At 37.4% G+C, this 22,557-nt stretch overlaps 1 protein-coding gene across 1 annotated transcript in view; it reads left to right on the plus strand.

Moving 5' to 3' along the window:
• The window catches only part of scn1laa (sodium channel, voltage-gated, type I-like, alpha), a 33,333-nt gene extending 14,590 nt beyond the window's left edge, over nucleotides 1-18,743 (plus strand). Inside the window, exons 11-26 of the mRNA XM_030124437.1 lie at nucleotides 1,910-2,179; nucleotides 4,932-5,064; nucleotides 5,157-5,395; nucleotides 5,486-5,659; nucleotides 5,753-6,109; nucleotides 6,264-6,746; nucleotides 8,177-8,309; nucleotides 9,036-9,190; nucleotides 10,003-10,176; nucleotides 10,384-10,506; nucleotides 14,346-14,612; nucleotides 14,724-14,777; nucleotides 14,883-15,020; nucleotides 15,157-15,261; nucleotides 15,359-15,629; nucleotides 15,733-18,743. Coding sequence (XP_029980297.1) covers nucleotides 1,910-2,179; nucleotides 4,932-5,064; nucleotides 5,157-5,395; nucleotides 5,486-5,659; nucleotides 5,753-6,109; nucleotides 6,264-6,746; nucleotides 8,177-8,309; nucleotides 9,036-9,190; nucleotides 10,003-10,176; nucleotides 10,384-10,506; nucleotides 14,346-14,612; nucleotides 14,724-14,777; nucleotides 14,883-15,020; nucleotides 15,157-15,261; nucleotides 15,359-15,629; nucleotides 15,733-16,916 — 4,260 coding nt within the window. The 3' untranslated portion in view covers nucleotides 16,917-18,743. The remainder of the gene's footprint in view (nucleotides 1-1,909; nucleotides 2,180-4,931; nucleotides 5,065-5,156; nucleotides 5,396-5,485; nucleotides 5,660-5,752; nucleotides 6,110-6,263; nucleotides 6,747-8,176; nucleotides 8,310-9,035; nucleotides 9,191-10,002; nucleotides 10,177-10,383; nucleotides 10,507-14,345; nucleotides 14,613-14,723; nucleotides 14,778-14,882; nucleotides 15,021-15,156; nucleotides 15,262-15,358; nucleotides 15,630-15,732) is intronic.
• Nucleotides 18,744-22,557: the final 3,814 nt, after the last annotated feature.

The following is a 22,557-nucleotide window of genomic DNA, read 5'->3' on the forward strand; positions in this document are numbered from 1 at the left end:
AACTTAGTTTTTTAAATCAAATATTTTTATTTTTATTAATTTTCTGCTGTGAAAGAAGAGATACAGTACATGTTCAATTAAAGACAAAGTTTTTCACTACATAAAATAAACATCAAACTCCCAACCACCAAAACAAAACAAAATGAAACAAAACAAAGCAAAACAAAGAAAAGAAAAGAAAAGAAAAGAAAAATAATAATAGTAAAATTAAATTAAATTAAATTACATTAACCCCCCCCCCCAAAAAAAAAGAAAAGAAAAGAAAAGAAAAGAAAAGAAAAATGAGGACCATTGATTTACTGCCTTTAGAACCCCACATGATACAATAAATAAAATAATGAGCTGGGTGTTAGAGTTTGCAGAAGTCAGAGGGTTTTTTGAGTTGTGGAAGTTGATCAAGGGCCCCCATATCTTGTTAAATTTCATATCAGAGAAGTAAAGGGAATAGTGGACTTTTTCCAGACCAAGACAAGACAAGACGGTCCTCCACCCATTGAGCATGAGTGGGTGGGGCAGCACCTTTCCATCAGGTTAAAACTGCATGTCTAGCCAACAAAGATAAAAATGATATAACACGCTTAGAAACAGCTTAGGTTTAATTTCCTGTGTTATATGATTGTTTTATAGTATAGTAAAGATGACATGGCAGCTGTAATGCTTTGATAAGCAACAAATTAAACAATGGTTGCTATAGATCCAGTGAAGAGCTGTACACTTTATACTTATGGTTGTAACTTTATAAAACATAACAATCAATTACCTGCAAATTAACTCTCACTCCAACACTATGAATGCTGTCATAGTCGACCTATTGAAGCGCAAATAGTTAAAAAAGACAAGTTCAGACTTTATGATTTGATGTATTTTAATTACACGTAATAGGTATTATATTTATACAATTGCGAGTTCTGTTTTACTATAAAAAGTTGCAGCTGTTCTATGCATACTAATTACTTCATGTAGACTATGGTACCATTTTTTAGAGCCAAGCAAACTCATTAATCAAAATTTTAATTATATTGTTATGGCCTGAAGGTTGTAACATATTTTACAGAGGACACAGGAGTCAAAAGGGTTCAAATTGTAAAATTCTTTATTTTCAATTAAAGGTAGGTGTTGATTTGTTTCTGATTTAACCCCTTCCCATGCCCTAAACAAAAAAAGAAAACAACAAAAAAAAAAACAAAGTTTCAAAAAAAAACAAGGACCAAGGTGAGCCGGCCAACTCAACACAAGGATGGTATGTGGGTTACAGGACCTTCGGAGCTGACCACATACCGCTACCCCTACCCTATCAAACACAACCCCACAACAAAATCCTGTCAAAAGAAAAGCTGAAAACAGGACGTCCAGACTCACCTGGTCAAACAAAAGCAACGCCTAACAAAAGCTAAAGCGCAGCCAACATACCGCTTCAGGACAGCAGCTCAAACCCCTGGTGCACGCGCCCTGGCGTGCCCGTCCTGGACCCTGGTGTCGGAGCTGGAGCAGGAGGCGAGGCTGGTGCCAGTGTCCAATTTATAAACTCTGTGATGGCGAGAAACTAATTGGCTGTTTACCAAAAGACCACAGAATACGAAATATAATACAAAAATATTAGAAAGGCAATAATACCAATAAAGAAGGAGCAATGATTACTTAACAAAAGAATTGAGAATTATAAAAAAAAAAAGAACAACAAACACACACAAAAGACAAAGGGTCAAAAGGTGCACCAGAACATATCATATATACATGACAGAATTACAATGGTTTTATGTGTTCCTTACAGTAGAATATTAGAACAAACATATACTATAAAGGCCCAGTCATGCAAAGTAATAAAAATACAATAACATAAGCACCAAACTGAGTCAATATCTGCTACACAATATTCACAAAGCTTATTTGTTTGTGTTTTCCCTTCTAGGCAGCAGCAACAGCAGCTGCTGCAGAGGGAGGGGGGAAGGGTGAAAATGGCGGTGGCACTGAGAGTTCCTCTGACATGTCCAAGCTTAGCTCCAAAAGTGCCAAAGAGAGACGAAACAGGCGGAAAAAAAGAAAGGAAGAGGAGGGCAAAGGGGCCGAAGAGAGGTTCCCTAAATCTGAGTCCCAGGACAGTATAAAGAAGACTCGCTGCCACTTCTTAGAGGATGGAAACCTGCTCAATTATGACACGAAATATACGCCAACACACCAGGTTCAGTATCTTGAGTTAGAAGAATCTGTTTTTTTGACCTATTTACCTTTAATTATTGTCCATCTTTCATCTTAAAATGTGTCTAATCTATTTTACCAGTAAGAAGATATTAAGTGTTTTCAGACATTCCAACTGTTGTATTCTAATCCCACAATATTGTAAATTAACATGTTTGTTTTCAGAGTAATGCAAAACTGCACCTCAAGAATGAAAAGATCTTTATTCAAGGCTTCACCAAAAAATAAAATCATAGCTCCGTTTTTATTATTGTCAGCTGTTCTATAAAAGAGTGACAGGCAGGAGAAGCCAACACATTGTGCCTTTTCCTCATCATCATTTTCTTCATCGTCATCATCATCATTGTTGGTGTTTTCTTTAAGGTCTTTGTCGACTAGTTTCTTGTCATTGATGGTCAGCATCAGGATGCAGATTTCATTTTAGAGTTTTTCATCGTTATTGTCATCTTTACCATCATCTTCACCGTGATTGTAATCTTTACCATCATTATCTTCGTCACTATTATGATCACCATTATTGTCATCTTTACTGTCATCATCATCACCACCATGATTGTCATCTTGACGATCATCATCATCATTATCATCATCACCACCACCATTATTGTCATCATCATCATCATTATTATCATCATAATCATCATCATCACCACCATTATTGTCATCTTTACCATCTTGATCATCACCACCATTATTGTCATCATCATCATCATCATCATCACCACCATTATTGTCATCTTTACCATCATCATCATCATCATCACCACCATTATTGTCATCTTTACTATTGTCATCATCATCATCATCATTTTCACTATCATCGTCATCATCAGCATCACCTCATGTCATTTCATCAACATCCTTTTCTTCATTCTTACACACGTCACCCCATCGTCCTCACGGTTCTTTTTTTTCTCTTATGAACAGAATGTTAAGTGCATATTGTTGTTCCCAACTGAACTAAATCTTTCTCTCTTAGTCCTTTCTGAGTTTTCGCGGACCACTGTTCTCATCCAGACGTAACAGCAGAAACAGCCTTTTCAGTTTCCGAAGCCAAGCACAGGACATGGGCTCTGAAAATGAATTTGCTGATGACGAGAACAGTATTTTTGAGGACACCCTGAGTCTTCGGGGTTCTGTTTTTTTCCCTCGGAGGTGTGATCGCCACAGCAGCAGTTTGAGCCAAACCAGCTTCTTGCCACATCTCCTGCTTCCACCAAATGACATCAAGCATAGCTCTGTGGACTACAATGGGGTTGTATCACTGGTAGGTGGGAGTTCACTCCCACCGTCACCCCTGGGGCTTCTTGTGCCTTCATTGACAATATACCCCGCCTCCACTGGAGACAATGTAAGAATGTGTTGTCTGGCCAGATGGCACCATATTGACTGACTGAATATCTGTTGCGTCGTTGGTGCTTACGCTTTTTTCTTTTCTTTTTACTTTTTTCCATGACCACGTTAGTGTGCGCTGTCTCTCATGTGTTTAGGTTTACATACAGCATCAGCACCAAAAATGACACATATTACAGGATGTTTTCCAAAGCATGCCAAAAGTTTTGGATTGTTTTTGGGCAGCCATTGATCTTTGTTTATTTCAGCTTTTTGTGTTACATGTATTTAGTTGTTGTGTGTTAATGCTGCATAATTCATGTTGTGCTAATAATGCATGTGTTGCAGTCATGTTCCACTTAAAGCAGGGGTCTCAAACATGTGGCCCGCCAAAGGTTCCAATCCGGCCCACGGGATGAATTTGCAAAGTGCAAAAATTCCACAGTCAAGGCTCATTTCAGTTCAGGTTCCACATACAGATCAATTTGAGCTAAAGTAAAATAATAGCACAATAACCTACAAAAAATAATTACTCCGTATTTTCTTCTTGGTAGATGTGAAAAAAAAGAATATTACACAATGCCTATAAATAATAACAACTTCAAATTTTTGTCTCTGTTTTACTGCAGAAAATATTTACATTTCCAAACTATCCTGTAACAATAAAATGTGAATAACCTGAACAAATATGAACAACCTGAAATGTCTAAAGAAAATTAAGCACAATTTTAACAATTTTCTGCCTGTTACTAAGTATTTAGTGTCTTTGTACATCTGATCCATAATGCACATGTACAAATGATAAGTTGAGGCAAAATGTTGTTAAAATTGCATTTATTTTTCTTAAGAAATGCAAGTTTTTTCAGGTTATTTACATCTTTTTTGTTTGTATAGTTTATAAAAGTAAGTATTTTCATAATTTTTGGGGTTTTTTTGCACTAAAACAAAGACAAAAATTTGGAGTTGTCATTATTTATGGGTTATTATGCTATTATTTTACCAGTCCAGCTCACTTGAGATCAAATCGGGCTGAATGTGGCCCCTGAAAGAAAATGAGTTTGAGACCCCTGACTTAAAGCATCTGAGATCATGGGTCAGAGGGAGCTACAGTACCCATGATAATAGAGGCTTGTTGGATATCTAGCCCTTATGTTAGAAAATCTAATGAAACACAACTTCGTGGAATTCATAGAACTACTCCATATCATTAAATAATACTGTAGCAGAAATATAACTTTGAATACCTGTATTTTGACTGAATTTAAAGATGAATTTTTCCTAATGCTGTCCTGACCCCTAGATCCCAAGGCCAAGTGTTATGCCATAGTAGACACTAGGGCTAACCTCTACAGTTGCGATTTATAATGGTCTTGGAAACAGTAAACAATATTTTCTTTTTCCAGGCTGACACCACTGACACAGAGTGCAGACAAGGTAGTGGAGGAACCTACCAGGAAGCTATGGTCTTCCTTGAGAGCCCAGCAGTCAGAGATAGAGCTTATAGTGTAAACAGTGTCATAACAAGCACCATGGAGGGTATGCATTGCATCATTTTTATTTTATCTTGAACGTTAAAATACATTACAGCTGATTCCACATTAAATAAATCTGTTATATTCTGTCATCAGAGCTTGAGGAGTCAAGACAGAAGTGTCATCCTTGCTGGAACAATTTTGCCCACAAATTCCTCATTTGGGAATGTTGCCCATTGTGGATGGAGATCAAAAAGGTGGTTAAGATAATTGTGATGGATCCATTTTCAGACCTTACTATAACAATCTGCATTGTGCTCAACACACTGTTTATGGCCATGGAGCATCATCCAATGTCCCCTATCTTCAGCAACATGCTGTTTGTCGGTAATCTGGTGAGTAGACCATAGAGTATGAAATGAAAATGTTCTTACAGATAGCTGCCATGTTTTTGGAAGTCAATGTTTCTGGTATTTGTCTTAAAGGTCTTCACTGGCATTTTCACGACTGAAATGGTCCTCAAGATTATTGCGTTGGACCCGTATTATTACTTTCAGGAGAGATGGAATATTTTTGATTCAATCATTGTCACCCTAAGCTTGATGGAGCTTTGTTTGGCAGATGTCCAGGGCATGTCTGTTCTGAGATCTTTCAGATTGGTAAGATTAAATATAAACTATGTCAGCGCTACATGTGGTCTTCAGGTACACTCTGAGCATGAATAAAACCCTTGTTTTTCCTGTTTTTTACAGCTGAGAGTATTTAAGTTGGCTAAATCCTGGCCCACTCTGAACACATTGATCAAAATAATTGGAAACTCAGTAGGAGCTTTGGGCAACCTGACTCTGGTTCTGGCCATCATCGTCTTCATTTTTGCTGTGGTGGGCATGCAGCTGTTTGGAAAAAACTACAAGGACTGTGTGTGTAAAATCTCTAAAGACTGCACACTGCCCCGCTGGCATATGAATGACTTCTTCCATTCATTCCTCATTGTGTTCCGAGTGCTTTGTGGAGAGTGGATAGAGACCATGTGGGACTGTATGCAGGTGTCTGGGACGACCATGTGCATCATTGTCTACATGATGGTCATGGTTATTGGAAACCTTGTGGTACATTATCATCTTTTATTGTCAACTCATGAGCCCATCACATCTAAATGTAGCATTATCTCAGCGATATATAAAGAACAATCCATGATGCAGTCTTATAGTTTTTAATGATATCATATGCAGTTTTATGTAAAGTCATATCCTTATGTGATAGGTGCTGAACCTGTTTCTGGCTCTGCTGCTGAGTTCATTCAGTGCAGATAACCTGGCAGCGACAGATGATGACAGCGAGATGAACAACCTGCAGATCGCTCTTGGACGGATTCACAGAGGAATTGCCTTCACAAAGTCTATGCTTCGAAGCTCCTGCAACAGTGTCTGTCTCAGGGATAAGGAGAAGAAGCCGGATGAGGTTTGTGGAGCCCTCGACGAGCTCCACAAACCTCTAGGGCCGAATGGTGTTCCCAATCATACCATCAAAGATTTTCCTCGGAGCGGCAACGGGGAAGTGACTGGAGTGGACAAAAATGGAGACAAGTATATAGTGTGCAGCAAAAGTGATGATTCTATAATGTCTTTCATCAACAATCCCAGTCTCACAGTCAGTGTTCCTATTGCTGTGGGAGAATCTGACTTTGAAAACCTAAACACAGAGGACTTCAGCAGTGCCTCATCTGATGCACCAGGATGCCACCTGGTAAGGATGCAAAAGATTAAATAATACTTTTTATGATGTGTAGTGGAAAGGATTTCAGCACTGGTTGTGTCTGTCCTCGATGATCATATCTATTACAGATAGAAGTATGAAGCACTTAGTCCACAGTTCATGCCAATAAGGTATGAACGCGTAACATGGCGTTTCCCCTGAAGATCCTATATAAAGCGGCTCTTTAACGAGGAGAGGCCATATAAACAGGAAAATACTAGTGTGCAGATTACATTATGTGCCATTTAAGTCTTGAGTGCTGGGTAGCTCCATCCTCCTCTTAAAGGGGGGGAGGTTGTTTTGTGTTGGAAGTAAAGCTGAGAATGCGAAAGAAAGGAATCATATAATAGTTTATCAAAAATGTTACTGCTATATTTGAATTTATTTGGTATTTTATATGTTGATAATAATTATTAAGGATTACATTTATTTATTTATAACATAACTTATCTTACTTTAAGTGTTGAATTGGCATTTCTTGAATGATTTTTAAATGCAGATTAATTTCCATGTGGTGAAAAACAAAGAATTTAGAACTCTCAGTGTTTTGCAGCAACATGCTTACATCATTCTCTGCACTGCATTAGCTGCTCCCAGGACAACCAAGTACTCCCGCATTCTCCAGGAAGGCATTCAGGCTGTTCTCATCTACTGGCTATTAGGAGACACACCCTGTAGGAAGCTGCACAGTAACCGACTCAGGGAGAGACCATGTAGTTTCTCCACAGTATTGACAGTTTTAAGATACTTTTTGCTTTTTATGTGATTTTACTTTATTTAACCACACTAGGGAAATTGATATAGCATAGAAAGATATAGTTGTGTTTTTATTTATCTAAATATACATCTGCCAGTGTACAGCTTAAATGGAAAAGTACAGTGACTAATGCATGTCAAAATCACCTTTGACATGATGACCAACCAAGTTGTCATGTCTGTGGGAGTCATATTTCTTCTCCTACATTAAGCAGAGTTGATGATGGGGAGGCCAGACGGTAGTAGCAGCTGAAATGTAGACTCTGCAATGACTTCTCTGGTGACCAGCACTTGACTCCTCTTCTACTGTCAAGCTACTGTAATTAGGATGCCCAAGTGTTGTTTTATGTTGTCTACTACACAGAGAGAGGGCAGGCAGGTGTGTTTTCATGTCAGGAATTAAATATGGGATAAGAAAACAATGCAACAGAGATGATGAAAATATTGATTCACCTCTTGCTCATTATATGTGCTTTCATTCATTTAAGTGGATGCATGAAAGTCATACATTTGAAGTCATTCTTACTAGGAAAATAAATCAAGACAAAGCAATCTCTTACAGCAGTAAATTGATGATTACAAATTGATAATTTTTTTCTCAAATTGATAAGATGAATTGATATGGTATATTTGGTCATCTAACACCAGTTTAACTCCGTTTTCAGAATGTAGATGATGACGGTCAGCTCAGCTCATCTGAAGGCAGCACAGTGGATTTCGGTTCAGCCAGGGACAGAGGAGAGTCCATCGACTTTGAACTGGAAGAATTTATGGAACCTGACGCCTGCTTTGTTGAATGTAAATACTAATGCAATTGTTGCTTTCAGATACAGTAGGGGAAAAAAAACCCTCAAATATTATGAAATATTAGTGGGAAAATCTTTTTTATGTTTTAAAAGGTGTGGGTGTATCAGACAGACAGACAAAAAATTATATTTTTTACCTCCCCCAAGAACGGCAGAGTTTATGTTTTCATCTGGGTTTATCTTTTTGTTTATCTGTTTGTCTGTTAGCAAGATAAGTCAAAAAGTTATGGATGGATTTTGATGAAATTTTCAGGAAATGTTGATATTGGTGCAAGGAACAAATTATGAAATTTTGGTGGTGATTAGGGGGGGGGGGGGGGGGGACACTGATCTGCCTTGGTAGAGGTCTGCGCTCTCCGAGTGCTTTTCCAGTTATACATGCAAATTATTTCTTTGTTTAATGTTAGCAAGAAAAAATAACAAAACTAAATTCTTAACATCTCATGCCCTGAATGTGTTTCATTATCTTGCTGAAACATCCAGTTTTGACCTCGACAGAACAGAGCATGTGCAGAAGGGCGCATGTGGGTTTGGAGAATGGAACAATACATGGCTGAGTTCACTGATTTAAGAGTGATTCTGAATGCAATATGTCACAAATGTATGGGGTGTCCAAAAACTTTTTTCCTCTACTGTAACTACTGTCGTGTACTCAGACATGACAGCTTTGGTATTAAAATTGCACTTTTTAATCACCATTTCCTTTGTCTCTGCTCAGGTTGTGTGCAAAAGTTGCCATGCTGTCAGGTGAATGTGGAGGTAGGCTGGTGGAAGATGTGGTGGACGCTACGGAAAACCTGCTACCGGATAGTGGAGCACAACTGGTTTGAAAGCTTCATCATCTTGATGATCCTGCTCAGCAGTGGAGCCTTGGTAAGACACAAACAGTGTCATTCAAAGGGCTCATATTTTGCTAAACCCATTTTTATTAATCTTTGGTACATTTTTTTGTGTATTTGGGGACCCTAAGAGTTCAAAAAGTTTGAATTTGAGCCCTCCAGGGGCTGCAAAGCTATCTTTATATTCATTTTGGCAAAAATTGAGTGAATTTCCACAACCTGTTTTAATTCCGGCCTAATTTGTTGTGTCTATAATTAGTTACATCACAACATGTGCAAATATAAGGTCAAGACTTCCGAAGAACATTTCTCAGAGTACACCATAATTGCTTGTCAGCAGGAGCCGTTGTAGTCCATACTGAAAATATGTCCAAACTTTGAGCCGATTACCTAAAATGTTCAGTTGTTGGTTGAACTGGACAGAGCAGCACCGCCAACAACCTGGAGGGGGTGGGGCATGAAGTGGCTCATTTGCATTTAAAGAGCCAGCGCTCAAAATGTCCTTTCTGGTGTCATTAGTCAGAACTAGGGTTGAAGATGGACCTGTGGAGTTGAATTAATGAAGAATTCAGACCCAAGCAGAGCATTTACAGTTTATGTAGACCACAGGGAAGTGTTTTAAAATGCATAATTCGTTTTAAAAAAAGCTAAATATCACTCCTTTAAGAATGTTTTCTCTAGACATTTTCGAACAAATTTTCCGAATCAACTACAAGTGATATTAATATTTTGAATAAGAGCAACCAGTTTCAGTTAAGGACAAAAACATAATTTTTTCGCAATTGCTCAGTTTTTCTTTTTTGTGTTCACATGACTGACATTTGCATGAATTGTTCTTATTCATAGGCATTTGAAGACATCTATATCGAAAAGAGAAAGACCATTAAAACAGTGTTGGAGTTTGCAGATAAGATCTTCACCTACATCTTCATTCTGGAGATGTTACTGAAGTGGGTGGCATATGGATTTGCCAAATATTTCACAAATGCCTGGTGCTGGCTGGACTTCCTCATTGTTGATGTAAGTTGAAACAACTCTTATCTCAGGTAAAAATGAAAAGATAGAATAGTTTTTCTGTTTGATGTTCTTGTAGACGACTCACACATAAAGATCTCTAGGCATGATTGGAATTTACTGAGAATGTGTTAATTAATCCTCAGCACTGGCAGCGGTGAATTCACCATCTCTACTTATCACATAACATCTGTGTGTCTGTGTGTGATCCAGGTTTCACTCGTCAGTCTGGTAGCCAATGCGATGGGATTTTCTGAGCTTGGTGCCATCAAGTCTCTGAGAACACTGCGAGCACTGAGGCCCCTGAGAGCCCTGTCACGGTTTGAAGGCATGAGGGTAAGAGTCACTTGATTTTCTCACCCACTCTGGCTCACAGTGCTACATCTCACTGCACTGATACAAAGCACCGGGCCTTTGCAATCTGGCAGACAGCATTATATGATATAAAATGTGATGCATGTAAAGGAGGCATTCCTCTTCTTCCCTAATCCTCTTTCTCCAGCTGTTTGTTGTTAAGGTTGACTTTGAAAATTCTTGCTAAATTATAAAGTTGTTCATTTTAAATTAGCCTCCAATAATACTGTACACCAGTGATGCAATATTATGATAGAGAACTAGACATTTTGGGAAAATATTCATTGCTGAGACTTAAGAAGAATGACATAACTCTTAAATATGCCTGTTAACCTTGAAGTTGGAACCAGGAGATGGTTAATTTTTCTTAGTATTAACAAAGCAGCAAGAAATAGAAGGAAGTCTAAAATACATGTATTTTTAAAAATCTGTTACATTAAGGTGACACTAAAAACCATTATTTGTTTGTCTAATTTAATTATAAAATGAACTATATGAAAACATTTAAGTTTAAAGTCAGTTTTACTTGTAAATGTAGAATAAATAGATAAATAAACAAACAAACTTTTGTTTTTTTTGGCTAGAAACTAACATTTATTCCAAGACTGGAACCAGAAGAGTTTGAAAACTGCTGGAAACCGTGGGCTGAATATTTATCTCCATAAAGATCAGACTTTGTGAAAACTAATGGATTAAACTGACTCATAAATTCCCATTAACTGTTAAGATGCTCAAGAGTCCATTCCACAAGGTTTTTATGGTCTTCTTTTCCTCTGCGTATGTGTTTGTAGTCACCACCTTAACAAATTTCAGATATATATTTAGATATTATTAATTTTATGTTTATTTTACCTTCTTTCATTTACATCTTTTAGCGTCAAACTTCAGAATTTTCTTGTATGTTTTTATTCACCTTTTTCATCATCTAGTTCTTACTTCAGCTTTTTACAAATGATTGTTACTTTCATCAGTGTACTTTCAATATTCTTTTCTTTTTAATCATAATATAACAAAATGGGACATGACGAAATGCTGTTTTGCTATATCATATGTACACTTATTCCTGATAAAAACTTACTTTAAAAAATGACATTAAGTTTTGCCCTTTTCTAGATACATCTGTGTTCACAATCCTGACTGCCAAGTGGGAGATATTATGATTCTAAGCCTACTGCAAAATATTAAAGCAGCGTGAATATTTATCCCCAATTATCTGTTCCTTTTTACAGTTTAATAGTATCATCAAATGCATGTCATAAATGCAGTATTGTCGTTATGGTCAGTGTACAAGGGATACATGTAGGAAATCCTTCCTCCCTGCCACAAACTACTGTAATGTCCAATTGTTGCAACTATCTGTTATTGCAATTAAAGAAATTGTATAAAGGCATTAGTCATTAGCAGAGGATAATTTGTTTGCTTTTGAACAGGGACAGGGTAACTGCTTCTGCTTGCTTGTTGTCTTCATACTAAACTAATATTCCAAGCTTCTGGCTCTAACTTCATATTAGACTATGAGACATGAGAGTGACATCACTGTGATATACAGGGTTATTCAAAAGACTGAACCGATTTCATCATGCAATATTTTAATAAGGAAAAGCAATAGAAAAGTCCAGCCAAGCCACAAGTATTCTACTCAGAATCAACTTTTATTTCCTGTCTTACAAGTGTTCAGTGTGGCCACAACCTGCAGCACAGGCAACATCAATACGATAAGAGAATTCCTCCCAGACGCGTATGAGCATATCACGATCCACTGAGTTGATCGCTGTTGTTATTCGATGTTTAAGGTCATCGAGATTAGCAGGTAGCAGTGGAACATAAACATGATCTTTCTCGTATCCCCACAAGAAAAAATCACACACGGTGAGGTCTGGGGATCTCGCAGGCCAAGCACAAAGAGCAAGGTCTTGGGCCCCCTTCCAACCTATCCATCACTGGGGTACATTTTTCTTTTAAAAAAGCACAAACTTAGAAAACTCCTCTTTCAAATGGTCACTGACTCATTCCATGATGATGCTTGAGAACTGATGCAATGCGTCATGAAATCAGTTTATTCTTTTTGTATAACCCTGTGTATATACACTCAACAAAAATATAAACACACCACTTTTGTTTTTGCTCCCATTTGTCATGAGCTGAACTCAAAGATATAAAACTTTTTCTGTGTACACACAAGGTTTATTTCTCTCAAATATTGTTCACAAATCTGTCTAAATTTGTGTTAGTGAATACTTCTTCTTTGCTGAGATAACCCATCCACCTCACAGGTGTGGCATATCAAGATGCTGATTAGACAGCATGATTTTTGCACAGGTGTGCCTTAGGCTGGCCACAATAAAAGGCCACTCCAAAATGTGCAGTTTTATCACACAGCACAATACCACAGATGTCACAAGTTTTGAGGGAATATGCAATTGGCATGCTGACTTCAGGAATCTCCACCAGAGCTTTTGCCTGTGAATTGAATGTTCATTTCTCTACCATCAGCCATCTCCAAAGCTGTTTCAGAGAATTCATGAAGAAGACTGTGGAGGAAAATGGTGGTCACACCAAATACTGACTGGTTTTCTGACCCCCCTGGACCACCCAATACAGTAAAACTGCACATTTTAGAGTGGCCTTTTATTGTGGCCAGCCTAAGTCACACCTGTGCAATAATCCTGCTGTCTAATCAGCATCTTGATATGCCACACCTGTGAGGTAGATGGATTATCTCAGCAAAGGACAAAGGAGAAGTGCTCACTAACACAGATTTAGACAAATTTATGAACAATATTTGAGAGAAATAGGCCTTTTGTGTACATAGAAGAAGTTTTAGATCTTTGAGTTCAGCTCATGAAAAATGGGAGCAAAAACAAAAGTGGTGCGTTTATATTTTTGTTGAGTGTTTGTCAGTCTCAGCAAGAAAGTGAATATTTCCCAATGCGTCTTGAAATGAAATCATATTTTGCATTTACTTTTAATACCATTACAGTATGTTATGCAATCCAAGCGTGGCCTAAAAAGTGTTGATATGTTATGTAACTGTTGGGGGAGGATTGTCAGCTGCTGAAATCAATGTAGCATGTATTGATAAGTTGCCTTCATATTGTGATGGTCTAGATTTACTGCACTGTTAGGATGACGGTCTTTCCTCTTACGGTTGGGGGAGTCATTACAGTATGTGCACATCATGGAGGAAGAAGACTATTAAGCAACAGGCCTATAGTAAATGAAAGAAGAAGCATCTGCACATTGTCTCATGTAGACCTGATAAAGAAGAAAGTTTATTTAAAATGTTTTTGAATTAATGTTGCGTCTTGGAGACAGTGTGTAGGTGTTCCTTCCGGTGAAATACCTCTTTTGCATGAACACATTTTCAGTTAATTAGTGCTACATTATAATGCATTAAAATTGTACTGTTTGGATATTGTTTTCTGGGTTCTTTAACATGATATTTTTTATTTATGTTTTTCATTTACAGTAAGCACATTTTGTTGCATCCTCCTGCCTCTACAAGGTGTTCTGTTTCAATGTTTGTTTGTTTTTTTAATCATTCAGTTCTAATCCCATAAAACACTTTAATTAATAGCATATTACATTTAATCAGTCTCCTTCCTCCTCTCCTAATTCTTTCCGCACTTTTTCCATATAGCTGTCACTGTGAATGAGTTCTGGTGTTAGTCATTTTATGTTGTGATGAGGTCATGCTAACGTGCTGAACATTCACTCTTGTGTTTTCCTATTCTTACCATGACCAAAGTATAGTTTTTTCTCTACTTTCAGTGATATCTGCAGGCAGTAAAGTTGGCTTATATTTGTGTGTTGGCGTGCAGGTGGTTGTTAACGCATTACTGGGAGCCATTCCCTCCATCTTCAACGTGCTGCTGGTCTGTCTCATCTTCTGGCTCATCTTCAGCATCATGGGAGTCAACCTTTTTGCGGGGAAGTACTACCGTTGTGTTAATACCACAACAGATGAGCTTTTCTCTCCAAAAGAAGTGAACAACATGACAGATTGTGTGGGGAAAGATGCTCGATGGAAGAACCTCAAAATTAACTTTGACAATGTTGGTTTGGGTTACCTTGCACTGTTGCAAGTGGTAAGTAATTCACAAATCCACAAGTTTAAGCATTTAAATATGTGTAATGATGGAAACATAAAAAGGCTGAAATTTAATTTTTCCTGATATTCTTTCTGTGTTTGCTTACAGGCTACATTTAAGGGCTGGATGGATATCATGTACGCTGCTGTGGACTCACGAAAGGTGCTTAAATTTGATCTAAAACTCAATCTAGATTTTTTTGTTTATGCTTAACATTAATACTCTTATACTGCTGTTCTGATGTTATTGTTTTGTGTGTTATTATAGCTAAATGAGCAGCCAGACTATGAGATCAACCTAAAGATGTACATGTATTTTGTTGTTTTCATTATTTTGGGAGCCTTCTTCACACTCAACCTCTTTATCGGTGTCATCATAGACAATTTCAATCAGCAAAAGAAAAAGATAAGTAGCAACCCTGCTTTGTTTAAAAAAAAAATGGCATCTACCATTTTAACAGAATTGAAATGCATGATTTAAAGAAAAAGACTTTTTCTCTGTCACTTTTCAATGATTAACTTTGCTTGCATCCTCTCTTTACTTTGGAGGCCAAGACATCTTCATGACTGAAGAACAAAAGAAATACTACAATGCCATGAAAAAGTTGGGGTCAAAAAAACCACAAAAACCTATTCCTAGACCATCAGTATGTAACATTAATCATTAGGCCTTTCATTTGCATTATCAGATGTGTTCTTTTGATAGTAAATTTATTTTCTCTCTGCATCTTGTATTTTTTTCAGAACAAGCTTCAAGGCTACATCTTTGACCTCACAACAAATCAAGCATTTGATATCGCAATAATGGTTTTGATCTGGCTAAATATGGTAGCCATGATGGTTGAAACAGATGATCAATCACAAGAAAAGACCAAAGTTCTCTACCACATAAATGTGATCTTCATCAGTGTATTCACGGGAGAGTGTTTGCTGAAGATGATTGCCCTCCGTCAGTACTATTTTACAAATGGTTGGAACATATTTGACTTCATCGTAGTCATTCTGTCAGTCATTGGTATGAACGTCATTTGTCTACTTTTATGCTCAAATGAATTAAAATGATTACTGTCAGTGAGTATGTACTGTTACAATTTAACTCCTTTGTTTTCCTGTTTCAGGGATGTTTCTCTCTGAGCTGATTAAGCAATATTTTGTCTCACCAACCCTGTTCCGAGTTATCCGGTTGGCTCGCATAGGACGCGTCCTCCGTCTCATTAAAAGTGCCAAAGGAATCCGCACTCTTTTGTTTGCCTTGATGATGTCACTTCCTGCCTTGTTCAACATCGGTCTCCTACTCTTCTTGGTGATGTTTATCTATGCCATCTTTGGCATGTCCAACTTTGCTTACGTCAAGAAGGAATCAGGCATTGATGACCTTTTTAATTTTGAGACATTCCCCAACAGCATGATCTGTTTGTTCCAGATCACCACCTCAGCAGGATGGGATGGCCTTCTAGCCCCCATCCTCAACAGAGGACAAGACTGTGACCCTACATTCGAGCATCCTGGCAGTACTGTGGTAGGAGACTGTGGAAATCCTCCTGTGGGAATTGCCTTCTTTGTGAGCTACATCATCATCTGTTTCCTTATTGTGGTGAATATGTACATTGCTGTCATCCTGGAAAACTTTGGTGTGGCCACCGAGGAGAGTGCAGAACCACTGAATGAGGATGATTTTGAAATGTTTTACGAGGTCTGGGAAAAGTTTGACCCTCACGCATCCCAGTTCATGGAATACAATAAATTGTCTGATTTTGCAGATGCTCTGGCTTCACCACTGCGTATACCCAAACCAAACAAGATTGAATTGATCTCTATGGATTTACCCATGGTGAGCGGTGAACGCATTCACTGCCTGGACATCCTGTTTGCATTCACAAAACGTGTTTTAGGTGAGGGTGGGGAGATGGACATCCTCAGGGGGCAGATGGAGGAGCGCTTCATGGCCTCCAATCCTTCGAAAGTCTCCTATGAGCCAATAACTACGACCCTCCGTCGCAAACAGGAGGACACATCAGCTGTTGTCATTCAGAGAGCATACAGACAGTATGCAAAGAAACATATTGCAAATAAGCCTTGTGGCACATCCAATGAGAACATTCAGAGCGATGAGACACTCACTGACAAAGCAGATGTTGCCACAGACAAGGTCAATGACATTTCTAACACAGAGAAAAATGACCTACCACCTTCTACAGCCTCTCCACCTCCATGTGCAACATCAAATGGGAAAAATAAATATGAAAAAGACAAAAGTGAAAAGGAGGTCGTTGGCAAAGATGTCAGGGAGCATGATAATTAAAAGAATCAAGATGCAACAAAGAAACACTTAAATGTATGACAAAAATGTTTACAACCTTTAAAGGCAACATCCAGTGGACTCCCTTTCTGAGAATGAATTTCATATGCCAAAAGTGACCGTGCTTGAGTCTCAAAGATGGTGCCCAAAACAGAAAAGTGACTGATATGCAGGCTGTATTGGGACCATTGTGTTTTGGCTGTGTTCAGGACCAAGGATGCCTTCTGGCTGTTTATGAGGATCTAAAAGACTCATTAATTAGTTAATGCTTTAACTTCTATTGCAGCTAGCTCTGCTTGACAGTGTCTTGAATTATTGTTATATCATTGACTGTTGTATGACCTAACCTTCTTATTTGTCCAAGCAGTTTTAATGTTATTACTTTTCAAATTTGCAGCTTGGTTATTTGACTTTTTATACATTTTTTTTTTACTCTCAGAAGTTATTCCTTTAAGGTTAATCTTTACAATAGTCAGTGTTGCTTTTACTGATAGCACTTAAAATACTCTACAGATCCAGGGGACAATGTTAGAGCTGCTGTGGTTAATTAGAAATGTATACCTGCATGAATGTTCGTCCGTCATTATGCATGCCAGAGTGTACTATTTCATCAGGCTCTCTCCCTGTGCATAATGCTTCATGATAGTATGGTTTGTACACATTACAAACATAGCCTACAGTTCAAACAAACACACCAATGTTCATAAAGTACATGACAAAAGTAACACTGGGCAGAAATACTTTGCACATTCATTTTTGTTGAATCATCACATCATTTAGTTCTTCCTCTGTGTGTCACCCATGGTAACATTTACTGTATACTACTTTTATCATTTAATTGTGCTAAAAGCAGAGTCCTGCACTCAAGTGTTGTAATGATCAAGACGAAGTCTGTGTTGTTTGCACACTGTTAATGATCCTGTTATAAGTTACCTCACTTTACCCCAAACCTCTGATAGTTTCTGTAGATGGAGATTATTGCTGAAACATTGTCTGTAATGTTGTCCATTTGTAGGACAGGACCATCACGAGTCAGTACGTCTGATGTTTTGATATCTCCAAACTATGACTTTCTTTTTAACATCTGCTTTTCCACTTTCATTTTTTTAAGCTGTTTTGATGATGAACCACAATGTATATTCTATAATGAATATAAAATGATGTAATTTATGGAGTAAATGAAATCTTTCTGCTGTATTCCAGCTGAGAAGTGAAAAATGTATGTTTATGTAAGTGTATGAAAACGGTTATATGGATGCTAATTTCTCTCAATATGGCCCATATGTAAGTACTGGTAACCTTATATTTTATTTCACAGTTGTGACTGGAAAAAAAGGACACTGATATTTTGTGTTTGTCTGTGTGGTTTGTAAGCTCTGATGACAGTTTACCTCAATCTTTATCATGATAAATATCTTAGTTGGATGACTGATGGCTCAGAACATTCTGAACGATTGTCTAAAGGATATGGCATCACACATCTCGTGTGCCTGTTGCTGTTTCCTGCTTCTGTTTACATTTCATCACAGCAGTTGTGTTCCTTTCAGTTCTTCCCAAAGCTACGAAATCCACCCGTCTTTGTCACAATTATCTGTTTTTCCACGCTAGGAAAATTATAATCCTACTCATGTGAGCATATTTTGCATGTATTTTAAAGGTTTATTACTTACCCTATACTTTATACCTAAACAAAGAATGCTTTGATCACATAGAACATCTTCCATCATTCATATGCATAATGCTTTAAGTGAAGAAATTAATTGCATGCAAGACATTGCTATAACCCATTTCACTGAAAAGCCAAGAGAATAAAGATGACATAAAACTTGAGTATGCCTAAAATACTCTTTTGTTTTTTATGCTATGTAAAAGATGTTTTAATTAGTGTTCCTTATTTTCTTTCACTTAAAGTAGATTCCTTCCCATGAGTCTAACTCCTCCAGTCATTACACGTTGTTCACTTTGCTTATTTGTAATATTGTTCCTTTACATCTTATTCTATTGTTTTGGTAACATTGTTTATTACTTTTTGTCTGTCTCTTTCCTTCACAAATTACCTGTTAACTATGTTGTCATTTATGTGGTGACATTCAGCACTTTTTAAATTTTAGTTTTTAACTTGCATTAATTTTTTTTTAAGTAAATGTGTGCAATATTTGTGAGCATATATATATATATATATATATATATATATATATATATATATATATATATATATATATATATATAGAGAGAGAGAGAGAGAGAGAGAGAGAGGTACTGTATATAATTCATATAGGAACAAAATACAAAAAAGGACTGGTTTGAAACAGTACTACAGTATTTTTCTGGGTGGTGTGGTGGCATAGTATACAGTTGCGTAAAAACTTATTAGACCATCAAAAGTCATCAAAAACAATGGTTATGCAATGGTTATGCAATCACATGATACACACTCCTGTGTGTTTCATGTGAGTAAAACAGACAGAAAAGAAAACATGGAATGCCTAAAAGCACTGTTTTTGGCAGGACAATGCCATAGCTACTGATGTAAGAACTTAAGTGATTTTGGTTATCAAGAAGACCATGGAAAATGTCTTGATATCAGCTCTCAAAGTAAACTCTTATGAGCCATTTTTGTTGTTATTATTATTTTTGTCCAAACAAATGTACCTTTAGTTGAACCAGGCATTAAAATGAACATGAAATTAAAGAAAACAAGGGTGGTCTAATATTTTTTTCCCACAACTGTTAAAGTCTCATAGTCATCTTCTATAATTCCTTTTAAGTAAAATACACATTTTTGTACTGTTATCCATTTTCATTTAAGGTGCATTTTTAGAAGCATTTAGTCTTTTTCAACATCATTGTTTTTGTTCATCAGTTTCATTGCTAACCATGTAGATAGTTCATATACAGTCAGCTTTTACAGTTATAAGCTGTATGACTGTTATGATCCTGATGGCTATCAAACCTCAGTGGGCATTAGCGTCATTTCCTGTGCAAAATGTAAACAGCACTTAAATTACATTTGGTTCAGCTCATATTGATCTGCGGATATTGCCTGATTATGTGTTACATTAGGCAAATTCTCTTGAGTGACAATATTACATGTAAACATTTCTTTAAAAGTTTACAATCTGAAACACTTGTACCTTTTTATAATATTTTAATTTCAGTGTGTAGTACTCTATGTTTCGGTAAACATCTGTGCAAGTTACAATCTGGTTTCTGAGTGCGCTTTGTGGCTTCTACCGGAAACTATTATCATCTTAAGTGGGTGGAACATTTTATTAATTATTAATTATAGTCCAAAGATTCATTACAGTCCTACATCACTTTTACCTACTGTGGCAGCTGAATCCTGAGGGCAGTAAACAAGGGATTGATGGCAAAGTGCTAATTATTCTTGCCATTCTGTCTCACATCGATGATATGATTAGTTTGTGCCACACCCACTTACAGTGCTTTATTGCTCACGTGTTGTTTTCCTGACAGGCTGTTTCTACATAAATGTTTATCAGGATCCTCCAAAACTGCAGACAGTATCATACAAACAATGATGTATTTCTTTCTAAATGAATTGGTTAAAAACTTTCTTGGTGAATTATGTCATGCACCAGCTGATGTGGAGAACCCCTGCTCTGAAATGCAGCATCAGTGAAACTGCTGTACAGTCATGGCAACAGGTGGGTTACAGATAGTTTATTTTAAAGAGCAGTAAATCAGGAGTGAATCTGCAGATTCACCGGTTGCTCAGCAACATGACATCAAAGTCCTTTATTAGAGTGGATTAGGGTGGAAGGTCGGATGTTGGTCTGCCGTCTCCACCCCGGACTTTCACAAGATAGCCGATACTGTATGAAGACATGATGCAGTGTATGCGGAAGGATCTGTGTGGACTGGGATCCTGCCATTGGCATGCATGGATGAGTGAAAAAACAATTCAGTGAGAAATCTGAGAATGCTACCCATAACTGCTCTATAATTTTATTTTCTGTAGATAGATGGGGAGAAAATCATATTATATTAGGTAGTGGTGAGTTCCCTTCTACCTTCCCAATGTGCTAATAGACAGACACACAGACTGACAGCCAGACATGCACACACACACACTCACATTTTATCCCAACCACTAAACAGTACATGCACGCGAATATGCGCTTGCGCGCGCGCACACACACACACACACACACACACACACACACACACACACACACACACACACACACACACACACACACACACTAACCACACACACACTGTGCAGTTTCAAGGGAACCACTCCCTCAGTAATTCACAGCACTCACAAATACAAATGCTGCAGTGTACAAACACTTTGCCTAACAGAAATACAACAGAGGATTACACCATTTTTATTTTCTGTATCTGTTTAATCAGATATTACAAACAGCGTTTTCTACTCCCCAACCTGTTCTACTGTATCTTGTGATGTAGAAGTAAACTTTCACATGCATGTAAGTTCATTGAGGTCCAACCAAATCTAAAACAACTCTTTTATACTGCAGCACATATGGAAAAAGAAATGAAAGAGTTCATTAGCAAGTGAGCTGCTTGTATTATTGAGCATAGCTCTTTGATCAATAATGGTCTGTACAAACCACAATGGATATAGCCATTACAATGCTATAGCAAATATCCCAGGGGGTACATATTCCACAATCTTTCCTCTAATAGGTTTTGAGATGCCTTCTTTGTTAGTGCAACAACGCATGCAGTATTTATCACACTTTGCTAAGTACAACACCTCAATTATCCATCATGTAAATGCTCTGAATTGGTATTACTGAAAATGTCATTTATCAAATTTGAACTAATAAATGTATTAACACAGTGTTAATATTATTTACAGTAAGTATTAATGACAGTATAAGCTAATAACCTTTAATACTATGGGTTCAGACCTGTAAGCTACAGCGTACAGACATTTCCCATTGCTGCACATGCACAAAGCTCGATACGAACCTGATTTACTCTTCCATTGATGTGTGCTGCAGAGGGTAATGATTATGTGCCAGAGTTAGTGCTAAATAGTATCTGACAAGGCATGGAAAGGCCTCTCTTGGAACAGTTGTGCCCACTCTGGATGCTAGTGTCTGCTATGGACTCAACATTTCACTGTACTGTAGACATCAGGGGTTCATACTTAACAGTCAATGCATGGTGTTGCATAACACCAGGACACCAGTTAACACTGACTGGATGGAAGTATGTTTCCACAGCCTATGGTATAATTAATCCTACTGGTATGTATGTTTGTATGTTTGTTTGCATGCATGCTTGATGGTCTGGTGAGCTGCAATAATGCAATTTACATTAGAGAATGACAAAATGAGATGATAATCTCTACATATATTTGCTAAATTGAGGATATTAAATTGTGAAGGTCTGGCAGCACAGTGGGCAGCCCAACACCATGCCTGCTTACCACATTAATCCAGTATCTGGGAGTGTGATCCCAGCCACTGACCTCTCTTGGGTTATTTCCATATATTCAAAGTACGTAGGTCAAACTTTAACATGTAGCCTTTTTTTTTTTTTTTTTTTTCAGTGTGCTGCTTTAAATACCGACTGTACAGTAATTTACTTTATTTTCTCTATGTTCCCATAACTCTTTCTACATTATTATTATTATTATTATTAG

The sequence above is a fragment of the Sphaeramia orbicularis genome, chromosome 21 (genome assembly GCF_902148855.1).
Source record: "Sphaeramia orbicularis chromosome 21, fSphaOr1.1, whole genome shotgun sequence".
Classification (NCBI taxonomy): domain Eukaryota; kingdom Metazoa; phylum Chordata; class Actinopteri; order Kurtiformes; family Apogonidae; genus Sphaeramia; species Sphaeramia orbicularis.